This window comes from Alexandromys fortis, unplaced genomic scaffold (assembly GCF_014885135.2).
Source record: "Alexandromys fortis isolate MF-2015 unplaced genomic scaffold, M_Fortis_MF-2015_v1.1 scaffold_18, whole genome shotgun sequence".
Taxonomy (NCBI): Eukaryota; Metazoa; Chordata; class Mammalia; order Rodentia; family Cricetidae; genus Alexandromys; species Alexandromys fortis.
The window spans coordinates 15,443,726-15,463,134 of NW_026067897.1; the positions used below are offsets into that span (position 1 = coordinate 15,443,726).

A 19,409-nucleotide genomic window follows, 5' to 3' on the forward strand; every position below is an offset into this window, starting at 1 on the left:
GAGAGAGAGAGAGAGAGAGAGAGAGAGAGAGAGAGAGAGAGAGAGAGAGAGAGAGAGAGAGAGAGGGGTCAGGAGCAAGGAGTAAATTGAGCCGGTGAAAGGCAATAGGACAGGTTGGGACGACTTCATCAAACTGACACCTGAAGGTAGTGGGAAGCCAGTTGCAGATGGTTGGGGAAGAGTAGGCTTAGCAGAGGGACTCGCCAGTCCTGGGTTGCTGGACGTGGGCACATCTGACATGAGGAAGAGAGATTAAGGGGCCGGTATGGTTATGAGAAAAGCTTGGATTCTGCTGTCACTTGAGGAGACCTGTGACTTAGGAGACAGTGAAGGGAGAAGAAAGAATGGAGGAATAGCAGAACTGCCTCTGGGTTCTGGAGAACTGAGGAGTTAGAGACCCGGGGCTGTAGTGAGGAGAGAGACCTGTAGATAAAGGGGAGAGACAGTTATGTCTTTTTCTGGGAACAGACAGGGCGTTGCCAGATATCTGTGTTCCTTTTGTGACCTGTATTTCCAGCCGTGGGGGCAAGCATGTATTTTTAGCCTTAAAGTCAGGGAGAGACTAGGCAAATCTAGGTCAAGTCAACCTTCTATTATAGTTCTGGACAAAACACTTCTTCAGTGATTTGTGTGCAGAGCGGAGCAGATGCTGGCCCCAAAGATAAGGCAGCAAAGGAATCAGAGCTAACAAGATTTCCTACCTGTGCCAGGGCCCAGCATATATCTTCAGGTCCAAGTAAAGTCAGTGTTTCCACCAAAAGAAGTGTGTGTGTGTGTGTGTGTGTGTGCAGGTGCAAGTGTGCACGTGTGTGTGGAGGCCAGTGGATACCTTCAGGCATCATCCTCAGGAACATCATCCACCTCTTTACGACAAGGTCTCTCACTGGCCTAGTGCTCACCAATAATTAGGCCAGGCTGGCTGGCGCAGGGAGCTTCAGGGGTCCTTCTGTCCCTACCTCCACAGCGCCCTGTGCCACATCTGATATTTTTACTTGGGGATGGGACTTGGGTCATTGTGCTTACAAGACAGATATTTTACACACATCCAACCCAGACCAGGTCCTCTTGTCCTTGAAAGGTGTCTTAGTTATCTTTCTGTTGCTATAATAAAGCATCATAACTAAAGGCAACTCAAGGCAGAGAGAGCTTATTCTGCCTTACGGTTCCAGATGGATAAGAGTCCGTCATGGCAGGGCAGAGACAGGACGGCAGAAGCAGAATGCTGAGAGCTCACATCTTTAACTGTGACTACAGGTTGGAGAGTGAAATGAGCCTATGTCTCTCAAAGCTTGTCCCTGGTAATAGTGACACACACACTTCCTCCAGCGAGGCTGCATTTCCTGAACCTCCCCAACTGAGGACCAAGCGTTCAAATATTTGAGCCTATCAGGGACATTCTGACCTGAGGACCAAGACATCAGAAGCAGTCTTTCAAAGCAGTCAGTTTTTAATGCTCCCGACCTCCCACACCCAATTAAGTTAATTTTTTAAAAAAAAGACAAAATCCAGCCACAGGATACCTTCTCGTTCATTCAAGCTTCCAGTAAGCAGATTCCCACACTCAGATGTGAGATGGTGGAGGTGAATAATATAAAATGAGCCCCTCAAGAACTCCCCTCCCCAGGGGTGAGGAAACCCCTCAGTAACCAGATAGTTTTGGCTCACTGTAACGCTAGCCAATGGAAGGTATCCCAACGGAGCCTAAGAAGGAAAGTCTAATGTCTGCGATTTTGAGCCTTTTGTCTTACCACTTGGCCCTTTGCTGTTTCTCAGTGCAGAGACGCTCCGGCAAGAACTGGAAAGAGAGAAGATGATGAAAAGACTGCTGATGACCGAACTGTGAAACTCTGCCCTTGTTGCCTGGAGATGGCACGGTGCCTTCGTTCGCTTCCTTTCCTCGGGCTCGGTGTGCTCACTGTGGCGCGATGACGTACAGAAGTGTGCTCTGTTCGCCCAGGTCTCCAGGGTTAGCGGAAGCCAGCTTCCAGCTTGACTTTGTTGGAAAAGTTATTTTATGTCTCCTGAGCATGAGAGGCTTTTCTATTGCTCAATGTGGTGGAGACAGGGTTTGGTAGGAAGTTTCTAGAAGAAAGGGGATTTCTGCTAAGCGGTACCTGTGTGTATCTGCTAGTCACCCCAGGGGCTAAAGCAGCACAGATTCCTCCGCTTGTACTCTCAACTATGTGACTTTTTTATGATCGAAACTTGCACCAAGCTTTGGCTGTTTGTTAAATGGATCCTTTTTAATGAGAGAATAATTCTTTACTGCTGGTTTTTCCATTTACACTGATAAATACACAGATCTTATAAAATCATTTATTTTTATTCAGACATGAGTAGATGAATGGGAAAAAAAAAAAGGTTTCACATCACTACAACTGAAAACCCTTCAGTTTATCCTGAAACACGATGGAATGTGTGAACTCGTTGGATACAGCATAACTTGGGATAAAAGGAGTTTATCTTTGAGCCCCACATAGGAAATGCTAATTATGTCGTCTACAAATCTTGACAAGGTCAAGATGACTCAGTGTCAGGAAGACTCATCTGACTTTTCCAGAAAGAGAGATTATTTCTAAATTCTATTTACTCTAACCATGTTGACAGAATCTTGCCCAGAAGAAACTTAGCTCCCTTTTTATATATTAATTTTCATGAATTGCATTTTTAAATTTTTATTATTCACTTGAATACCTTTGCAGGAATTAAGGAGCCCCTACCCACAGCTAGCTCTCTGAAGTTCTTCCTGATTCTCCCCGATATGCTCCGTTTTTACATAGCTGTGCTCAGCGAGAACATTCCTTTTGTTATATTTCCACCTAACACAAATCCTTATTAGACAGATCCTGCTTTCACCGACTTAAATGTCTTTATACCCACACAACATGGTTAACCTCACTTCTCCCCATCATTAGATATTTGAGTTATATGCAAATTTTCACTCTTATAAATACTGCTGCTATGAATGTCTTTGTAAAAACACATAAATAAATAAATATATACATATATATATAAAATCCTTCTCTTGGATTATTCCCTTTGGAATATCTCCAAAGAGGGATTACAAGGTCAAAGAGCATGAAGTATTTTATAGCTCTTGTTTTATATTGCCAGATTGCTTTCTAGAAAGATCCAGTCTTTGGATTGGAAGGACCTTAAAGGTCATCTCATTTAAACTTCCCCTCCTCTGAATGCTTGAATCCCCTTTCCAATTTATGATGCCACCAGCAATGTGCAAGCATTTCTATTTATCAATTGCTCTGCCAATACTGGGTTTTGCCATTCTAATTTATTTTTTTTTGCTAGTTTAATAGATGTGTATAGTTATTCTTGGAAAGCTGTCTTATTTGAACTGCTAGCAAACTGAACACATCTGTGCGATGAGCTTCTAGCTGTGTTCCCGTGTGTGCCAACTGTCCACCTCCATTTCTTATGACTGCTTGTTCAATGGGACTGATCTTGTATCTTTGTATCAGAACTGTATTTTTATGTTGTAGAGTTTGCTCTCTCCCTGTCCCTACAACTGAATGGTGCCAATAATTTGATACTAATGACTATAAAAATTGCCTCATTGACTAGCTTTGATGCAAACGAGGTATGTAAACAGGGGTTCAGATAACCAAGAAGTAACTCTTTAAGGACTGGCTCTTTACAATTTTAATATTTTTCTGAGGGAACTCTTTCTAACACATATGGCACATTCTCCTGCCTTAGTGCGCAGAGCATCCTGGAGGGACTTCTGCCCTTTCCTCATGAATCCTGGTCGTCAGTGCAATTTGATTTGGTACAAAAGATGTCACCGGGAGCTATCAACACATGTGGGACTTGGTGTGGCCTTATGTAGGCTATGGCCCTCTTCTCATTGATAGCTCTTTATTGTTGCCTGCTCTATCAGTGGAACTGTCTGGGGCAAGCATAGTTTCAGGTGGGTGCTTTTCACCCACGCTGCTCCCAGATGTACTAGTAAAACGGGCTTTTGCTGCTCTCGATCATGTGCACGTGACACAAACCACGTTTCTGTAGAACCTGGGGTTGCCACCTCCTGCCAATCCAGCAGCCTCTTCCTCTCCGGAGCTACATTCTGAGGCATGCACGCCTCCCCACCTTGCTCTCTGATGGAAACCTCCAAAACACAAGAAGAGGTTTCTGGAGAGGTCAGGAAACAAGAGTTTCCTACATACCTGGTTTGCTTTGTTTTTTAAGGAGGACTGCATGGAGGTTCTGGCTGTTGTTTTCAGGGGACTTACAGGCTTCTGCCTTGTCTCCAGCTTTTTTCCCAGGTTCACAGGTGTCTCGGTGGGTTGACATCACTGCAAGTCTGAGCACAAATGTGTTGGTTGTTACTGTATATGAAAACCCTGTACCATTGGCAGTTCACCCCAACCAGTAGAATCCAGAGGAGTGCATTATCTTTAGCTGCTTAAATGTATAGTTGGGTGCTTGACATTGGGACCTGAGACTGTGACGTTGCCCTGCCTGAACTCACAATGACTATAAGGAGTTGCGTAATTGTTTACCTTTTCTGTCTACTTTAAGACCCAAACAATAGCACTAGAAGGTCACATGACACCCACTGTGGATTCAAGAGGGCACAGGAGAGTCTGCTAACATAACCATTCCAGAGCCGGGCCTCTAAAGTGTGGCCGCAGACTCCTCAATGAGAAGGTGTGGTGAGTTACTTCAGAGGTCTGGCAACCCTCAACCCAGAGTTGATGGGGCGAGGACAGCTCAGATTTCCAGGTGTGAGAAAGGAAGTCATTTCGCACTTAGAAATTCCCACCAGTATATATCCAGAATTTGATTCCAAAGAGCACAGGAAGATTCCCGATATCATTGTTAACCTTCACCATTTCAAAGATCACAGACCTTTAAAGTCCTTGAATAAAATCCACCATTTTAATGACCTTAAGGTGTGCAGCTCAGTGTCTTTCAGCGTATCGATGATGCTGGGCAGACATCATCGTCTGACTCTGCCCCTCCCCTGACAACCACTTGCCACCCCCTTCCCTGGTCTGTGGGTTTCTGCTTATGAATTAACTTCTTCTGGACACTTTATTTATCTGTAATCAGCTTGTTTCACTTAAACCATGTTTTCAAGGTTCATCCGTGTTATACAATGAGATATATATATCAGAACTTCATTCTGTCTTTGTGACTGAATAATTGAGTATATGGAGATGCCATGCTTTGTTTATCTATTAATTCAGTTGATAGATATTTGGGTTGCTCCTGATTTGGGGCTATTATGAATGATAATTTTATGAACATTCATGCACAAGTTTTTATCTGAACATATGTTTTGGGTTCTCTTGGAATTGCCAGATCATATGGCAACTCTATGTTTAACTTCCTGGGGGACTTCCAAGATCACAGCTTTTGTATCTTAGGAAAGCCAAAGTGGAAAATGGCATACGCCAGGCAGTCAGAGACGGGCCACATCTGTTCCTGGCCGGATACCAAGTGGTAGCACTAATTTGGGGATGTTTTTATAAGAGGGGGGAAAAGGTCCTTTTGAGAAATTATTTTGTTGATGATGAGAAGAGAAATAAAGGTTCCGTCTGTCTTTTTAAAATGAAAATGAAATGACCTGCTTATCCGTTTAAAAGCGACTAATGGGCTGGGAAGTGGGTTAGTGGGTGACATATTTGCTGCTTGTACGTGAAGTGTGGACCCTGGGCACCTACATAAAAGCCTGGCACAGCAGCCTTTGTTTGTAAGCCCAGTGTTGGGGGCGAGGGAGCCGAGAAAAGTGGATCCCAGGGTCTCACTGGCCAGGCAGTTCCAGCAAGCTCCAGGCTCAGGAGATGCTCAGTTAGTCAAGTGGTGGCCGTGCAAGCATGAGGACCAGAGTTCAAATCCTGGTACCCACATAAAAAGCAGTACTTGGCCACGTGTGTCGGTACCAGTGCTGGGAAGACAGGAGGATTTCAAGTTCACTGGCCAGGCTAGCCTGCATAGCTGAGTTCAACTTCAGAGTTTCACTGGGAGACCCTGGCAGGATTCGCATATTTAAATTCCAATCAGACAAGCTGATCCGTCGTCTATATCAGATAGTAAACAGCTGGCCTTTGGATTTCCCAAAGTCCCATTTCTTTCAATAGCAGCTCCTGCGTCTCCCAGCCTCAAGGCCAAAAAATAAAAAAAAAAAAAAGGTTGAAATGATTGACTCTTCATCAGTATTTCATAATTGTGTGAAATGTCATGACATTGGACCCTACAAACTTTCCGTGCATGGTCTTATTTAATATTCACTGCATCATGGGAATTATTGATCACTGGTCATTCATTACCCAGGCAGTCTGGGTATAGTCCAAGACTATATCTGAAATCTGTTTTTCTGCCTCAGTAGCAATTTCTTTACTTTAAATAATAATTTTAAAAAAAAGAACCCGAAGAATTGGTTTATATGCAGGTTCGGAAGTGGCAGCATGGGAGGGATAGTGTCCCTATTTTTTGCTGAAAACAATTTAACAGTTGTCGCCACCCCAACAAGGGTCGCCTGAAGACAAGCCTGGGACCTTGGTATGTTAGGTGGGCAAATAAATGGCCAGGTAAATAACGCAAAGTGTAAGTGGTGCGAACGGATGTGAAGACGCGGAGAGTTCAGCAAACTTATCAGACATGATTGTGCTGCTTGACGTCTGCACACTTTGCTCCTGGGAAAAAATGATAAACCAGCTACCTAATCTGAAAAGTTCAGGTATGCTCCAGTGCTCCTGACTCTTGCCAAGGGCTTAGTTACACCTTCCTCGTTGCCTCTGACCTCTGGTTGGCTATCTGTATAGTAGTATTTTGTGATTTCGTCTTCCTTCCGTGATGAAATCACCGTCTCGAGAAATGTATGGAGTCTAGTTAAGTGTTGTTTCCTTTGAACGAAAAGTTTCAGGAGCAAGGTGTTGGAGACAGTCATTCTAATAAGGTGTGGAAACTGGGTGCTGGGAATTTGAATGAAAGAGCAAATTGCGCTTTGTGTGTCTGGAATGGGGCCTAAAGAGACGCTGGCAAGTCCCCCAGGTGGTGCTGATGTTGTAGGTCAGAGTGTCACTGTGGGAACCTAGGGACCAGAAGGTCAAATCTGCAAGGCGACTGGGCGGTGGGGAGAATAGGTGAAGGACTCAAGAAGGGAAGCTAGGAGGGAGCGTCAGGAGAGGAGGGGGTGATGCTGAGAGGATGGGGCAGGTTGCGGGGCTGGAGCGAGGATGCGCAGAGCGAGACAGGGAGGCGGCGGATGCGGGCGCTCCGCGGCTGCGCGGCGCGTGCTGGCGGCGGCTAGGTCCCGGCCCGCGCCCGCGGCGCCCCCGCTGCGGCCGGAGCGGCCTGGCTGCGGGATCGGTGAGCAGCGATGGTGGGGCAGCCCCGGAAGCGCCCGGCCTGGGCGTCGCTGCTCCTGCGGCTGCTGCTGACTGGGGTCGCTGCCTGCAACGCCAGCCCCGCGGACGACGGTGCGGGTCCTGGGGGCCGGGGACCCCGGGGACGCGCGCGAGGGGACGCGGGCGCTGACGAGGCAGTGCCGCGCCACGACTCCTCTTACGGCACCTTCGCCGGCGAGTTCTACGACCTGCGCTACCTGTCGGAGGAGGGTGAGGCTACCGGAGGGTGAGGGGAGACCTGGGGGACCGAGGAGTGCAGGAGGGGTCCGCAAGGATGTCAGTGGAGACAGATGTGCACTGCTGAGTCTAGGCTGGGGAGCCCGGTGCTCAGACCCGCCTGCAGGAGGGAAGTCTGGAGGAGCTGTCAGCGCCTGCTCCCCTTTTTACACGTGGGGAGACTAGGACTGGTATACTCAAGTCCTGCGAAGCTGTGGACAGGAGGTGCTAAGCCTATGCTTTCCCAGTTCTCAGCGTCTGGCCTCCTCCATCCTCCCTGCCACGGAGGAGGCGCCATCTGGCCTGGGGTACCGGAGCCCAGCGCAGCAGGCAAGCAGCAGAAAACCCAACTTAAAGAGACCGGTTGCCCAGTTACCTCCCGGTCTGTCGGTCTCTAATTGACCTAAATTTGCAGGTACTGGCGCCCCATCTTTCTGTTGGTCTCACTGCCTAGACACCAAAGCTGGGTCATAGCTCTCTCCCCAGTCCAACCCACATCTGCCGCCACCACACTTGTAGTCTCGTAGTGTGAGGCACCATTGTTGGGACCATCTGGGCCTAGAGACTGGGGTTTCTTAGCCAGCTTCCCTGTAGAGCTGTTTCAAAGAGCACAAAAGGCAAATCCGTTCTGATAAAAGGATTGGAAACTGGTCTCTTACTTCCGCAGCGTTGAGGAGAGTTATTTTCCTTTACTTCTGCAAATAGGAGCCAAGAATCAAACTAGGGGTTGAAATGAGGATATCTGTTCATGGGTGTATCTCCTAAATAGGTTCGGTTATATGCAGAATGCAAATGTTAATATCTTTGATAAGATAGAATTCTCTCTCTCATATAAGGAAATCTAGAAATTCACAGTCCAGAACTGGTATGAATAGTCACTGGTCTTGAGGGACCCTGGGGCCAGAACTTCTACTCAGGAGTAATTCTTAACTTGTAACTTAATGATCCCAAGTAGCTGCTTGAACCCTGCTCATTATTCACATTCCGGATGGTGAGAAAGACAATATGGGTTGGAAAATGCTGCATCCTGCTTACTAAGGATGCTACTCGGACAGAACTTCCATCTACCAATTTTAGTTTCTAAGTCATGTGTTCATGTAAAGTAGTCTGGGAAGGGCAACCTTTAAGCTAAAAAAGACAAACTATATCCACTTCAAAAATGTAATTATTATATTAAGGAAGGTGGAGAGAATGGATTGGGAAAATATATTTATTAAACAGAGACTATTGAGACCCCTCCCTCCCCCACACAAGTTTAGTGGCCTGGAGTCGGGCTGTTCAGGGGTTGATGAGGCAGCTTGGTTCCAAGTTGTCACTCAGAGACCTATGCTCCTTCCATCTGTTGCTCTGCTACCCTTTAAGACCTTGTTCTCATCTATGTAATAGAAGATTGGCCGCTTTTAAGTCTTTGTTCAAGACTGAGGGAAGAGTGCTGGAGGGTTGACTCAGTGGGTAAAGCACTTGCAACACAAACGTACAGTACCTGAGTTCAGAGCAGCAGAACCCACGTAACACAAGTTGTAGTAGCATATCTGTCTGTAATCCCAGGGCTCCTATGGGGATTTGGGAAATGGAGTAAAGGAAATCCTTGGAAGCTTGTGGGCCAATTGATGGAGCAGCAAACCAGAGACCCTATCTCAAGGTGGAAGTAGAGGACCGATACCCGAGGTTATCCTCTGATCTCCATATGCAACAGTGTGGTATATGCCCATACACACATAGATACACACACACATACATACATACATACACACATACATACATACATACACACACACAAATAAAATTGAAGAAAATAAAAAGTTTAGGATAAGTAATTATCTTTTTGGAGGCTGCTTTTCATAGTCTTTGGCAATTACAAGCATAATTAAATAATGACCTGGCTGCAAGGGAGGCCAGACAGCCCTGAGTCCAGGAAGAAGGGGCAAATGGTGGAGAAACAAATGAAACAGATCCTATCACTCTGGAAAAGGATAAATATTCCTACGCATGTCTTTCTGAAAACATATGCTGTACATAACCAGCCTATACTTCCAAATGACTTAAAGGTGGTATGTGAGCTCCTGTATTCTCATTTAACTAGTGAAGAACAAGCCAGGCTCTCTGTGTCTACTTGCATACCTGGGGAGAATGAACTACCTGTTGTAGAATCTGGTTTTATGAAGTCTAGCATCAGTTGGACAGTAGCTACCAAGAGACGCTTTACAGTCACTCTGAGAAGTAAGCTCCCAGCCCAGAACAACAGGAGGATATAAAACATTGGATTATGGGTAACTACTCCATTCTGGCAATTCTCCAAGGGAGAAAAGCAACAAGAAATGGAGTATTGCGTTCACGTTAGTCCTTCAGTGAAGCCTCTGTTCCTGTATGCTGTCAGCTGGCCAGGATTATGGACCGTGAGTCGGAGGATGGCAGTAGCTACCTTCCCTTTGACCAGTAAGGAAAAGAGCCATTCATGGTTGCTTATCTTCCAAGCACAACAATCTCACTATTGGATAAACATGCAAATCAATGAGCCTCTCAGCAGTCAGTTCAAGACCAGATGTCCCTGTTATGGAAAAGAGCTGGACAGGAGGCAGGGGAGGACAGAACAGTGGGCAGTGTGACATCTTTCCTCAGCCTGTGACCTTCTGTGTCAGTCAGGTGCTGTGTGTAAATCTCTCTCTCTCTCTCTCTCTCTCTCTCTCTCTCTCTCTCTCTCTCTCTCTCTCTCTCTCTCTCTCTCTCCNCTCTCTCTCTCTCTCTCTCTCTCTCTCTCTCTCTCTCTCTCTCTCTCTCTCTCTCTCTCTCTCTCTCTCTGAGCCTGAAAGTTCTTTACAGCCGTCAATACATTGCCTAGCTTTCTGTGGCCTCCGCGAACAAAGTCTGCCAAGAACATTTATTGGAGCTATCTTTCAAGTGTTTCTTTGTGTGAGTGTTTTCATATTTATATTCACATTCATGTGTGCAGAGGCCATAGGACAACCTTGGGTGCTGTTCTCAGACATCATCCACCTACTTATTTGTTAGTTTGTTTTGAGCCGGGTCGCTCACTGGCCTGGAGTCGTCCATCCCTGTGAGCATGCCTCTGCCTCCTCAGTATGGGGTTATAGACGCTGTGTAAGCCCTGATTTTTTGTGTGAGTCCTGGGGGTCAAACTCAAGTCATTTTGCTAGTGTGGCAAGCAGTTCACAGATGGTGTTGGCTCCCCGGCCCTCAGTGTCTTTTAATAATTTTCTAAGGCCCTTTACCTATGTTAGTTTCCATCGGGGCTGTGCTCCTGTGAGTCAGATACTACTGTTGGCCACACTTAAGAGTTAAGGAAAATGACTCAGTTTTTTTTTTTTTTTTTTTTTTTAATCTTGGCTAAACTCACACAGCTAGAAAGGATGAGGGAACTGTTGGATCTGTGGATGGAATCTGTGGCGTAGGTGGTGCCTGGTGTCCGGACCTGCCTGAGTGAAGGTCTGTGTTTGCAAGTGCTAGGAACGGACTCGGACCTGAAGGAACGGGGGTCTTTGAGAAGGCATTTGAGATGATGGGTTTCGGAGTTAGTTAGAAACTGCAGGTTCTGAAGGGTCAGAGTGCCACTGGGAAAATCTTCTTTTGCCCTGGTGTAGGACTTGACAATCCACCTCTCTCTCTCTCTCTCTCTCTTTCTCTCTCTCCCTCCCTCCCTCCCTCCCTCTCTCTGCATCTCTCCATTGTACGGCTCTGATCAGTAGAAGCGACAGTTCAGGCAGCCTCAGAAAGAGGCGGATGGATGTTGTGGTTCTGAGGAGAAGCTGAATGGTGTGGCCAGCCAGTCTGTGGTTTAAACCTCATGGAATCAAGGGCCAAATGAATATCTGAAGGCTCTGATCCAACCAGCTCATTAGAAGCAATAAATAGCAAAGCAAAGGCCACTAGCCACTCGGTAGAGTGTGGCAAAGTGGGCTCAAGGGATTGCAGCAAAAGGACACATGCTCCACAGAGTAGATGAGAATGGAAGCCACAGAACCTCACACAGCAACCAAGAGCGACCGGAGGAGGAGCTCCAAGATAAGGAGATTGCTCAGCACGTGTGGGGCTGCGGATTCAGCCTCCAACAGTGCAAAAACAGACAAATAAAATGAGAAAACCAACTCCATATAGAACTATCTTGACAGATAGAAGAAGTGATAAAATAGTAATTAGGAGAAGAAAAAGTTGCTGTAATTAGTCTCTCAAAGTTACTAGACGTGTCAGTGAAAAGTCTACTGGGAGGGATATACATATATAATGAAATATATATGAAATTTCATATATATTGCATATTTGTGAAATATATGTATATATGAAAACAGCAAGTGGAGAAGTTGGACCTGTTCTGTATTGTTAATGATGATGTAAAATGTTACAGCTCTTTGGAAAATGACTTGGCATCTCCTTCAAAAGTAAAATGTAGAGTTACCATATAATGTAGCAATTGTGTTCTAAGAGACTGGAAAGCATATCCACACAAAACCTGCTACACAGCTGCCTGGTTCATAATAGTCGCAAATGGGGAACAACCCAAAAGCCTAGCAGCTGATGAGCAGATAAACAATATGGTCTGTCCATACAATGGGGATGGTATTCTGTCCCCAAAAGGAATGGAGTTTTAATGCATGCCGCATGGTAGATGAACCTTGACAATATTATGCTAAATGAAAGAAACCAGGCCCCAAAGGCCACAATGATTCCATTGACAGAAAGTATTCAGAACAGGCAAATCCATAGGTTCAGGACATAGAGGATGCCAGGGGAGTGACTGCTGCCTAGCACTTGGCGTCTTCCTGGAACCGTGGAAATTTTCAAGGATTAGATAACAGTGAGGGTTGCATAACCCTGTGGAGGAGTAAAACGCACTGATTTGTGCACCTTAAGATGGCAAGTTATATGGTAAGTCGGGGTGCAATAGCAATGGAGGCAGATAGAACCAGTTAATAAGAAGTTGGTTTCTCCAGTACTTGGAAGGCTGAGGCAGGAGGATTGCAAATTTGAAGTTGACATTGACTAAGCCAAGGAAAAAAAAAACAAAAACAAACAAACAAACAAGCAACACCTGACTGAAGACTTAGGAAGCCTGAATAAAAGCAATTGGGTCAAATGGGCTGGGTAGGATGGGGTGGGGTAGAGTGGGGTAGGATGGGATAGGGTGGGTGGGGTGGGATAGGGTGGGTGGGAGGGGGTAGGATAGGGTAGGATGGGGTGGGGTGGAGTGACTCAGCCGGTAAAGTGCTTGCCCAGAAACTGGAGCAAGCTGACCCGCCAGCCTGGGTTCAGTGAGAACCTAGACAACAATAAGAACCCTAAGAGAGACATACGTGGATCTAATGTACATGGAAGTAGAAGAGACAAGATCTCCTGAGTAAATTGGGAATGTGGGGATCACAGGAGAGGGTAGGAAGGGAGGAAGGAAGGGAATGGAGAAAAACACATAGCTCAATAAAAACAATTAAAAAAAAAAACAAGAATAAAGCCACACTGTACAATAAAAAAATAAAAACAAAGAATCTACATCATATGCATAGATGTCTTCTGATTATGGTAAGATGAAATTTGAAGCTAGCAAGAGCACGAGAGGGGTTACTGGGACTACCAATCGGTGGGAGAGTGCTCACCTGCCTGGCAAAGCTCTCTATTTGATCCCCAGCCCTTAAAAAAAGAAAAGAAAGAAAGATAAAAGGATCATGGATGATAATACCAATTTAAAAATCATCGACCAATTTAAAAATGATCGACGAAAGGTCTAAAAAGGAAACCATAAGGGGAATTACGATAACCTTTAATTGAACTTCAAAACGTTGTATGTCAAAATATTGGCATTAGGGCTGGTGAGATGTCACACCAGGTAAAGACGCCTGCCACTGAGCTGGACAACCCAAGTTTGATGCCCAGAACTGACTCCCAGAAGTTGTCCTCTGACCACCACAGGTGCATGGTGGCCTGTGTGTGTTCATGCACCTATTTAAGGCCTGCTATGGCGTGGTTCTAAAGAATGTCCACAGGGCTTGTGCAGCAGCTGTTACCACGGTCATATTTAGGACTCTGATCACCCTGAAAAGAAGCCATGCTTCCCTAGAGCCAGCAGCACGCCAATGTTTCATGGTTTCCTTCTCAGCTCTCGGCAACCATGAAGCCTTCTGTCTCAATATTTGTCTACTGTGGACATTTCCTGTGCAGAGGATGATCAGTTACCTGGCCTTTATCATTTTATTTTTAACTTTACTTAGCTGAACTTCTTAGGAAAGCTTTTAGGAGATTAGAATAGCTTAGGAACCCAAAATCCTTCCTCACCAGTGACAGTGAGCCAGAGAATGTAAAGAAAAACAAGATAATGGCTCAAAGTAGCGACAGAGCTCTATGATATCTGATCTTACCTACAGAGAGGGAAAAAATGAACTATTAAGGGATATAAAGAATGTGAATAAACAGATAAGCCATGATCTTGAGACGACTAACCTGGTATTATGAATAGACCAGTTCTCCATCCACACACAATTTATCTCAGATGGAAGACAATTCCAGACAGGAGTCTGGTACAATTCTGGAAGGGAACTTCACACATGACTTCTGTGCTTTGTAAGGAAGAATCAAGTCCCATGAATAGAGGAGATAGTTTTTTTGCTAGATAATTAAGATACATTACAAAGTGAAATAATTAAAGTAACACAGTTATTTTACAAACAAAACAACAGAAAATCTAGAATAGACCAGTTTCGTGAAAGAACTAGTGACTTGGAAAAGAGTTATCATAAATTACCAGAGAAAGCATGAGTTTTTTTTTTTTTTTAGTATTTTTGTTTTTTTTTTTATTATGTATACAATATTCTGTCTGTGTGTATGTCTGCAGGCCAGAAGAGGGCACCAGACCTCATTACAGATGGTTGTGAGCCACCATGTGGTTGCCGGGAATTGAACTCAGGACCTTCAGAAGAGCAGGCAATGCTCTTAACCACTGAGCCATTTCTCCAGCCCAGCATGAGTTGTTTTACAAATTATATTGAGAAAAAAAATTGATTCAACTTAAGTAGAGCTGGGCATGATGGCACACATCCTTGATCTCAACTGTCTGGAGGTAGAAACAGGTAGATTTCTCTGAGTTCCAAGCCAGATGGATCTATATAGAGAATTTCAGGTCAGCTGGATATACATAGTGAGACTCTGCCTTACAAAATAAAGCAAAAAGAAACCCAAACAAATCAATATGTGCAGAAAAATACAATTGATTTCTTACCTCACATTAGATAATGAGTAAATTCCCAGTGGGTCAAAGCTCTCACTGTGCTATTGATACAGTACTACAACATTAGTAGGTAAAAAGAGAGAAATGGCTCGGCTGGTGGAGTAGAAAATGATCCCGTGAGGGCCCGAGAAGCACCGGGTGGTGGCACACACCTTTAATCTCAGTACCTGAGAGGCAAAGGCAGGTGGATATCTGTAAATTCAAGGCCAGCCTGGTCTACTAGTTCCAGGACAGCAAGGGCTACACAGAGAAACCCTGTCTCAAAAAAACAAAAACAAAATGTGTGTGTGTGTGTGTGTGTGTGTGTGTGTGTGTGTGTGAGAGAGAGAGAGAGAGAGAGAGAGAGAGAGAGAGAGAAAGAGAGAGAGAGAAAGAGAGAGAGAGAAAGAGAGAGAGAGAGAACTTCATTGAAGTTAAACATTTGGATCTAAAAAAAGGGCATCATAGAAAAAACAAACAAGTAAATAGAAAAAAATTGGTGAGAAGGTGGTAGGAAAAATAGCAACATCTGGAACCAACAATTTTATGAAATATATATAACTTTCTATGAACAAATTTGAATTCCAAATAATAAAAGAAACAGAGGTTACAGAAATAGACATCACAGAAGCAGGAACCCAAGGGCTTTATACAGATATAAAGAGACATTTGTGTCTATCAGTGCTTAGGGAAATCCAAATTAAAATAATAATGATATCATGTCGAGTTGGGATGTGGAGAAACTGGGGCAGTCAATCATGAGGTGCCCGGGGACTGCAAGCCCACCGTGTTCAGAATAGTAATCCGCTCAAACTCTGCACAGTTAGAGAGGCCGTCTGGCCTTGCCTCTCCTGGATTACACAATAAAAATGTCCTAGATAGAAACTCAGAGCCAACATGGGTAAAGACGTTTGTGTTTTCACAGTTGGAGAAGGCAAGCCTGTGGCGGTGTGTCATTTGCTTTTCTGTGACCACAGTGACCAGAAGCAGCTCAAGGGTGGGAAGATTAATTAACTTTATGGTTTCAATCTATCGTGGGGCCGTATACCTGGTGGGGCGGCTGATTCATGGCATCTTGAGTGGCAGAGTCAGCTCCTATCACAGTGAACCCAGCAATAGAGAAGGGAGGGTTCTTCAGAGACCTGTTCCTGGTGACCTCCTTCTGCCATTGAGGCCTCACTTCCTTAAAGGTTCCACAGCCTCCAAAAACAGTGCCACCAGCAGGGACCAAGGGTTCAACAACAACAGCAACAAAGAAGAACCAGTGGGGGCATTCAAATTCAAGCCACAGCAGGAGGCAATTTACAGTCCCAATCTGGGAGAGCATTTAAACCAATGTATCACAGCATTTTAGCTCTTAGCGAACTCAGGTGCTCTCTAAGGGATTCCTGATGAGTAAAGACACACCTACTACTAGAAGTCCAAGATCCTAGAGCAGTGGCTCTCGCCCTTCCTAATGCTGGGACCCCTTAATAAAGTTCCTCACATTGTGGTGACCTTAACCAGAAAACCCTATATAACCCAGTGGTAAAATGTTCACCAAAACCGTTAATTTCATCCACAAAACTGGGGCAGGGGGAGGGGTGTGTTTAAATGAATGTGTACACACAGCTCACAGAACACAAGTTCTTATTTGGTTTCATTTTAAAAGCACATATGAAATGATAGGAAATCAGTGTTAGTGAAGGCGTTAGCCAACCTCATGAACTAGTTCAGAACATTTGCATAAACCTGGTTCTAAAATGTGCTTTTATTTGCTGTCTAGAAACCCATTTTTCCTTAAAGAAAAAAAAAAAAAAAGACAGCCAGGCGGTGGTGGTGCACTCCCTTAATCCCAGCACTCGGGAGGCAGAGGCAGGTGGATCTCTGTGAGTTCGAGGTACACAGAGTGAGTTTCAGGACAGCCAGGGCTGTGCAGAGAAACACTGTCTCCAACCCCTCCCCGCCCCCCCTCCATACACAGAAAGAGATCAAAAGAAGAAGATGCAGAACTTGAGTCAGAAGTAACATTGAAGCGATTGTCACCGCTAGAATCTTAGTGACATGTAAGGAAATAGCCATTGCATTCCTGGGTGAACAGTCTGTGGAAAAAATAGCCTTGGAACGTCTGTGACACTCAACGGTAAGGGCGTCAGTGAAGATGCTTACTATGGTCTGTAGAGCCGATAAGCTGCTTGATCAATAAATACAAAGAAAAAGAAGCCTGTCCAAGGCAGGATGCGGTCAATAGTGGTGAAAATAATGTAGGTTTTTAGCACAAAATCAGATCAAACGAGAGGCAAAGCATCTGACCCGGTTACTTAGGGGCGATAAAAAGGGAGCTGGTATTTGATCCCGTGCTCAAACTCTGTGATAGCAGAGACAGGCATACCTGTGCAGGAAAGGATACTCCGGAGACATTTGTGAAAAGCATAAGGCTAATTTAACTACATAAAACTTTATTGAACACAGCACTACAAATAAAAAGACATGGCGTACACTGCCTAGGCATATCTGTGGAAGCCTGCATTTCACCACTGACGATCATTTTATTCGGTGTCCAGTGCCAAACACCCTGCTGGGCAGAGAACACAGGATGAGACACATATGGTTCCTGCATACGTGGAGTGAACCGCCTAGGTGAAAAGGATTTCCCCTATAAGCTGGAGGGCTCCACGGCCTTACTCTCTAACGGTGCCTAAATGCAATAGGGTGTAAGTAATCTCAGAGGGACCATGCTTGAAACTGTGTGGGATGGACTTAGCACATGGGTAAGTGGCAGTTCCGAGAGATGAAACAGAACATCCATTCTGTGTTTGAGTGAAATCGCCCAAGTGCCTGGGCCTTTGTCGACTGTCTTCCTTCCAGAGCGTGTGCGTGTATTAAAGTTGAGATTCCTAACTCCTAGGGGGCAGTGGGAAGCCAGTGGTTATGTAGAACGAGGTCCCCACCCAAGGTCCCTGGTTGCTTGCTTGAAAATGAAGTAAGAACACACTCCTTCGCAGAGCCCTAAGGTGAAGTCCGAAGGACTCCCTCAGGTAGGGGGGATATTCCGACTTTATCAAGGACCTTCGTTAAGTCCCTAAGCGTGGCTAACAACGATGACGGAAAATCGCCAATGCAGCTTTTAGGATTCTCACTGTAAAGACTGTTACTGGATTTTTATGACCCCGGTTTATTTTCACCACCCAGGCTATCCTTTCCCCACTGCTCCTCCTGTGGACCCGTTTGCCAAAATCAAAGTGGAAGACTGCGGAAGAACTAAAGGATGCTTTAGGTAGGTACAGCTGCGACTGACAACTAGGGCTCAGAAATGGACTGGCTTCTCTACCTTCATGCATTGGCACATTGGTCTGTCTCCCTTGTAACTTCAGCAGGGTTATGGAGAACTCAGATAGAAACCCAGTGTCCAGAGGTTTTGATTGTTTGTTGATACAGGGTCTTGCTGGCCTTGAATTCTGGATAATCTCCTCACAGTTCCTCCAGAATGTTGGCATTAAAAGTATGCACCACCACGCTTGGTTAGTGTTCAGTTTGGGCATTTCCTTCTTTAAAGAGGCTGTCGTAGTCACTTTCTTTCTTTCTTTTTTTTTTTTTTGGTTTTTCGAGACAGGGTTTCTCTGTAGCTTTGGTGCTGATCCCGGAACTAGCTCTTGTAGACCAGGCTGGCCTCGAACTCACAGAGATCCGCCTGCCTCTGCCTCCCATCCGCCTGCCTCTGCCTCCCGAGTGCTGGGATTACAGGCGTGCGCCACCACCACCCGGCTCGTAGTCACTTTCTATCACCATGATAAAGACATAGCCAAAAAGGCTTATATCACAGTCCACCATTGAGAGAAGCCAGTGCAGGAACTCAAGTAAGGCAGAAACCTGGAGGCAGGAACTGAAGCAGAGGCCATGAAATAATGCTGTTCACTGGCTTGTTCAGCCTGCTCTCTCTCTCTCTCTCTCTCTCTCTCTCTCTCTCTCTCTCTCTCTCTCTCTCTCTCTCTCTCTCTCTCTCTCTCTCTCTCTTTCATTTTGTTTTTTTGAGACAGGGTTTCTCTGTGAAACAGTCCAGGCTCTCCTGGAACTTACTCTGCAGAGCAGGCTGGCCTCAGACTCACAGAGATCCACCTGCCTCTGCCTCCCGAGTGGAGTGCTGGGATTAAAGGCGTGCACCACTACCGCCTGGCCGTTTGTAAAGTTTGCTGTTGTTGTTGTTACATTTATTTTTGTGCATGTCTTTATGGACACATATGTACAGGTAAGTGTACACACTTATGCCATGGCATTCATATGGAGATCACAAGGCAACTTGCTGGAGTCCTTTCTCTTCTAGCACGTGAGCTCCACGGAGGAAGTTCAGGTCACCATGCTTGGTGGCAGCTGTTCCTATCTACTGAGCCATCCCACTTGTTTCTCTGTAAGAAATCTGAAATTTCTGTGTCCTGCTTGGAGTTGCTCTTTTAAAAGATGAACGTGTACAGACTCTTCCTATACAGCCAAAGACCTTCTACTGTTTTGTGTCACGTCCCACCCTCGACCCGCAAGGATGACGCGACACCGGGAGCTCTTCTTGCAGCAGTTTTCAGGACTTTATTCACAGCAATCTATCTCCTCCTTCTCTTTCTCTCTCTCTCTCTCTCCCTCTCCTC

The 19,409-nt window shown here is 45.4% G+C and overlaps 2 protein-coding genes across 4 annotated transcripts in view; both read left to right on the forward strand.

Annotated features, from left to right (window-relative positions):
- The window catches only part of Epb41l4b (erythrocyte membrane protein band 4.1 like 4B), a 144,707-nt gene extending 139,803 nt beyond the window's left edge, over positions 1 to 4,904 (forward strand). For both annotated transcript variants that reach the window (XM_050164953.1, XM_050164961.1), the window contains exon 25: positions 1,774 to 4,904. In XM_050164953.1, the coding sequence (XP_050020910.1) occupies positions 1,774 to 1,843 (70 nt within the window). In that variant the 3' untranslated portion in view covers positions 1,844 to 4,904. The remainder of the gene's footprint in view (positions 1 to 1,773) is intronic.
- A 1,482-nt stretch (positions 4,905 to 6,386) lies between these two features.
- Positions 6,387 to 19,409, forward strand: part of Frrs1l (ferric chelate reductase 1 like) — a 29,115-nt gene continuing 16,092 nt past the window's right edge. Inside the window, exons 1-2 of one of the 2 annotated variants that reach the window (XM_050118818.1) lie at positions 6,387 to 6,700; positions 17,965 to 18,049. In XM_050118818.1, coding sequence (XP_049974775.1) covers positions 6,622 to 6,700; positions 17,965 to 18,049 — 164 coding nt within the window. In that variant the 5' untranslated portion in view covers positions 6,387 to 6,621. Of the gene's footprint in view, positions 6,701 to 7,080; positions 7,581 to 17,964; positions 18,050 to 19,409 lie in introns of those variants that run through there. The other variant, XM_050118808.1, reaches the window with a different exon arrangement.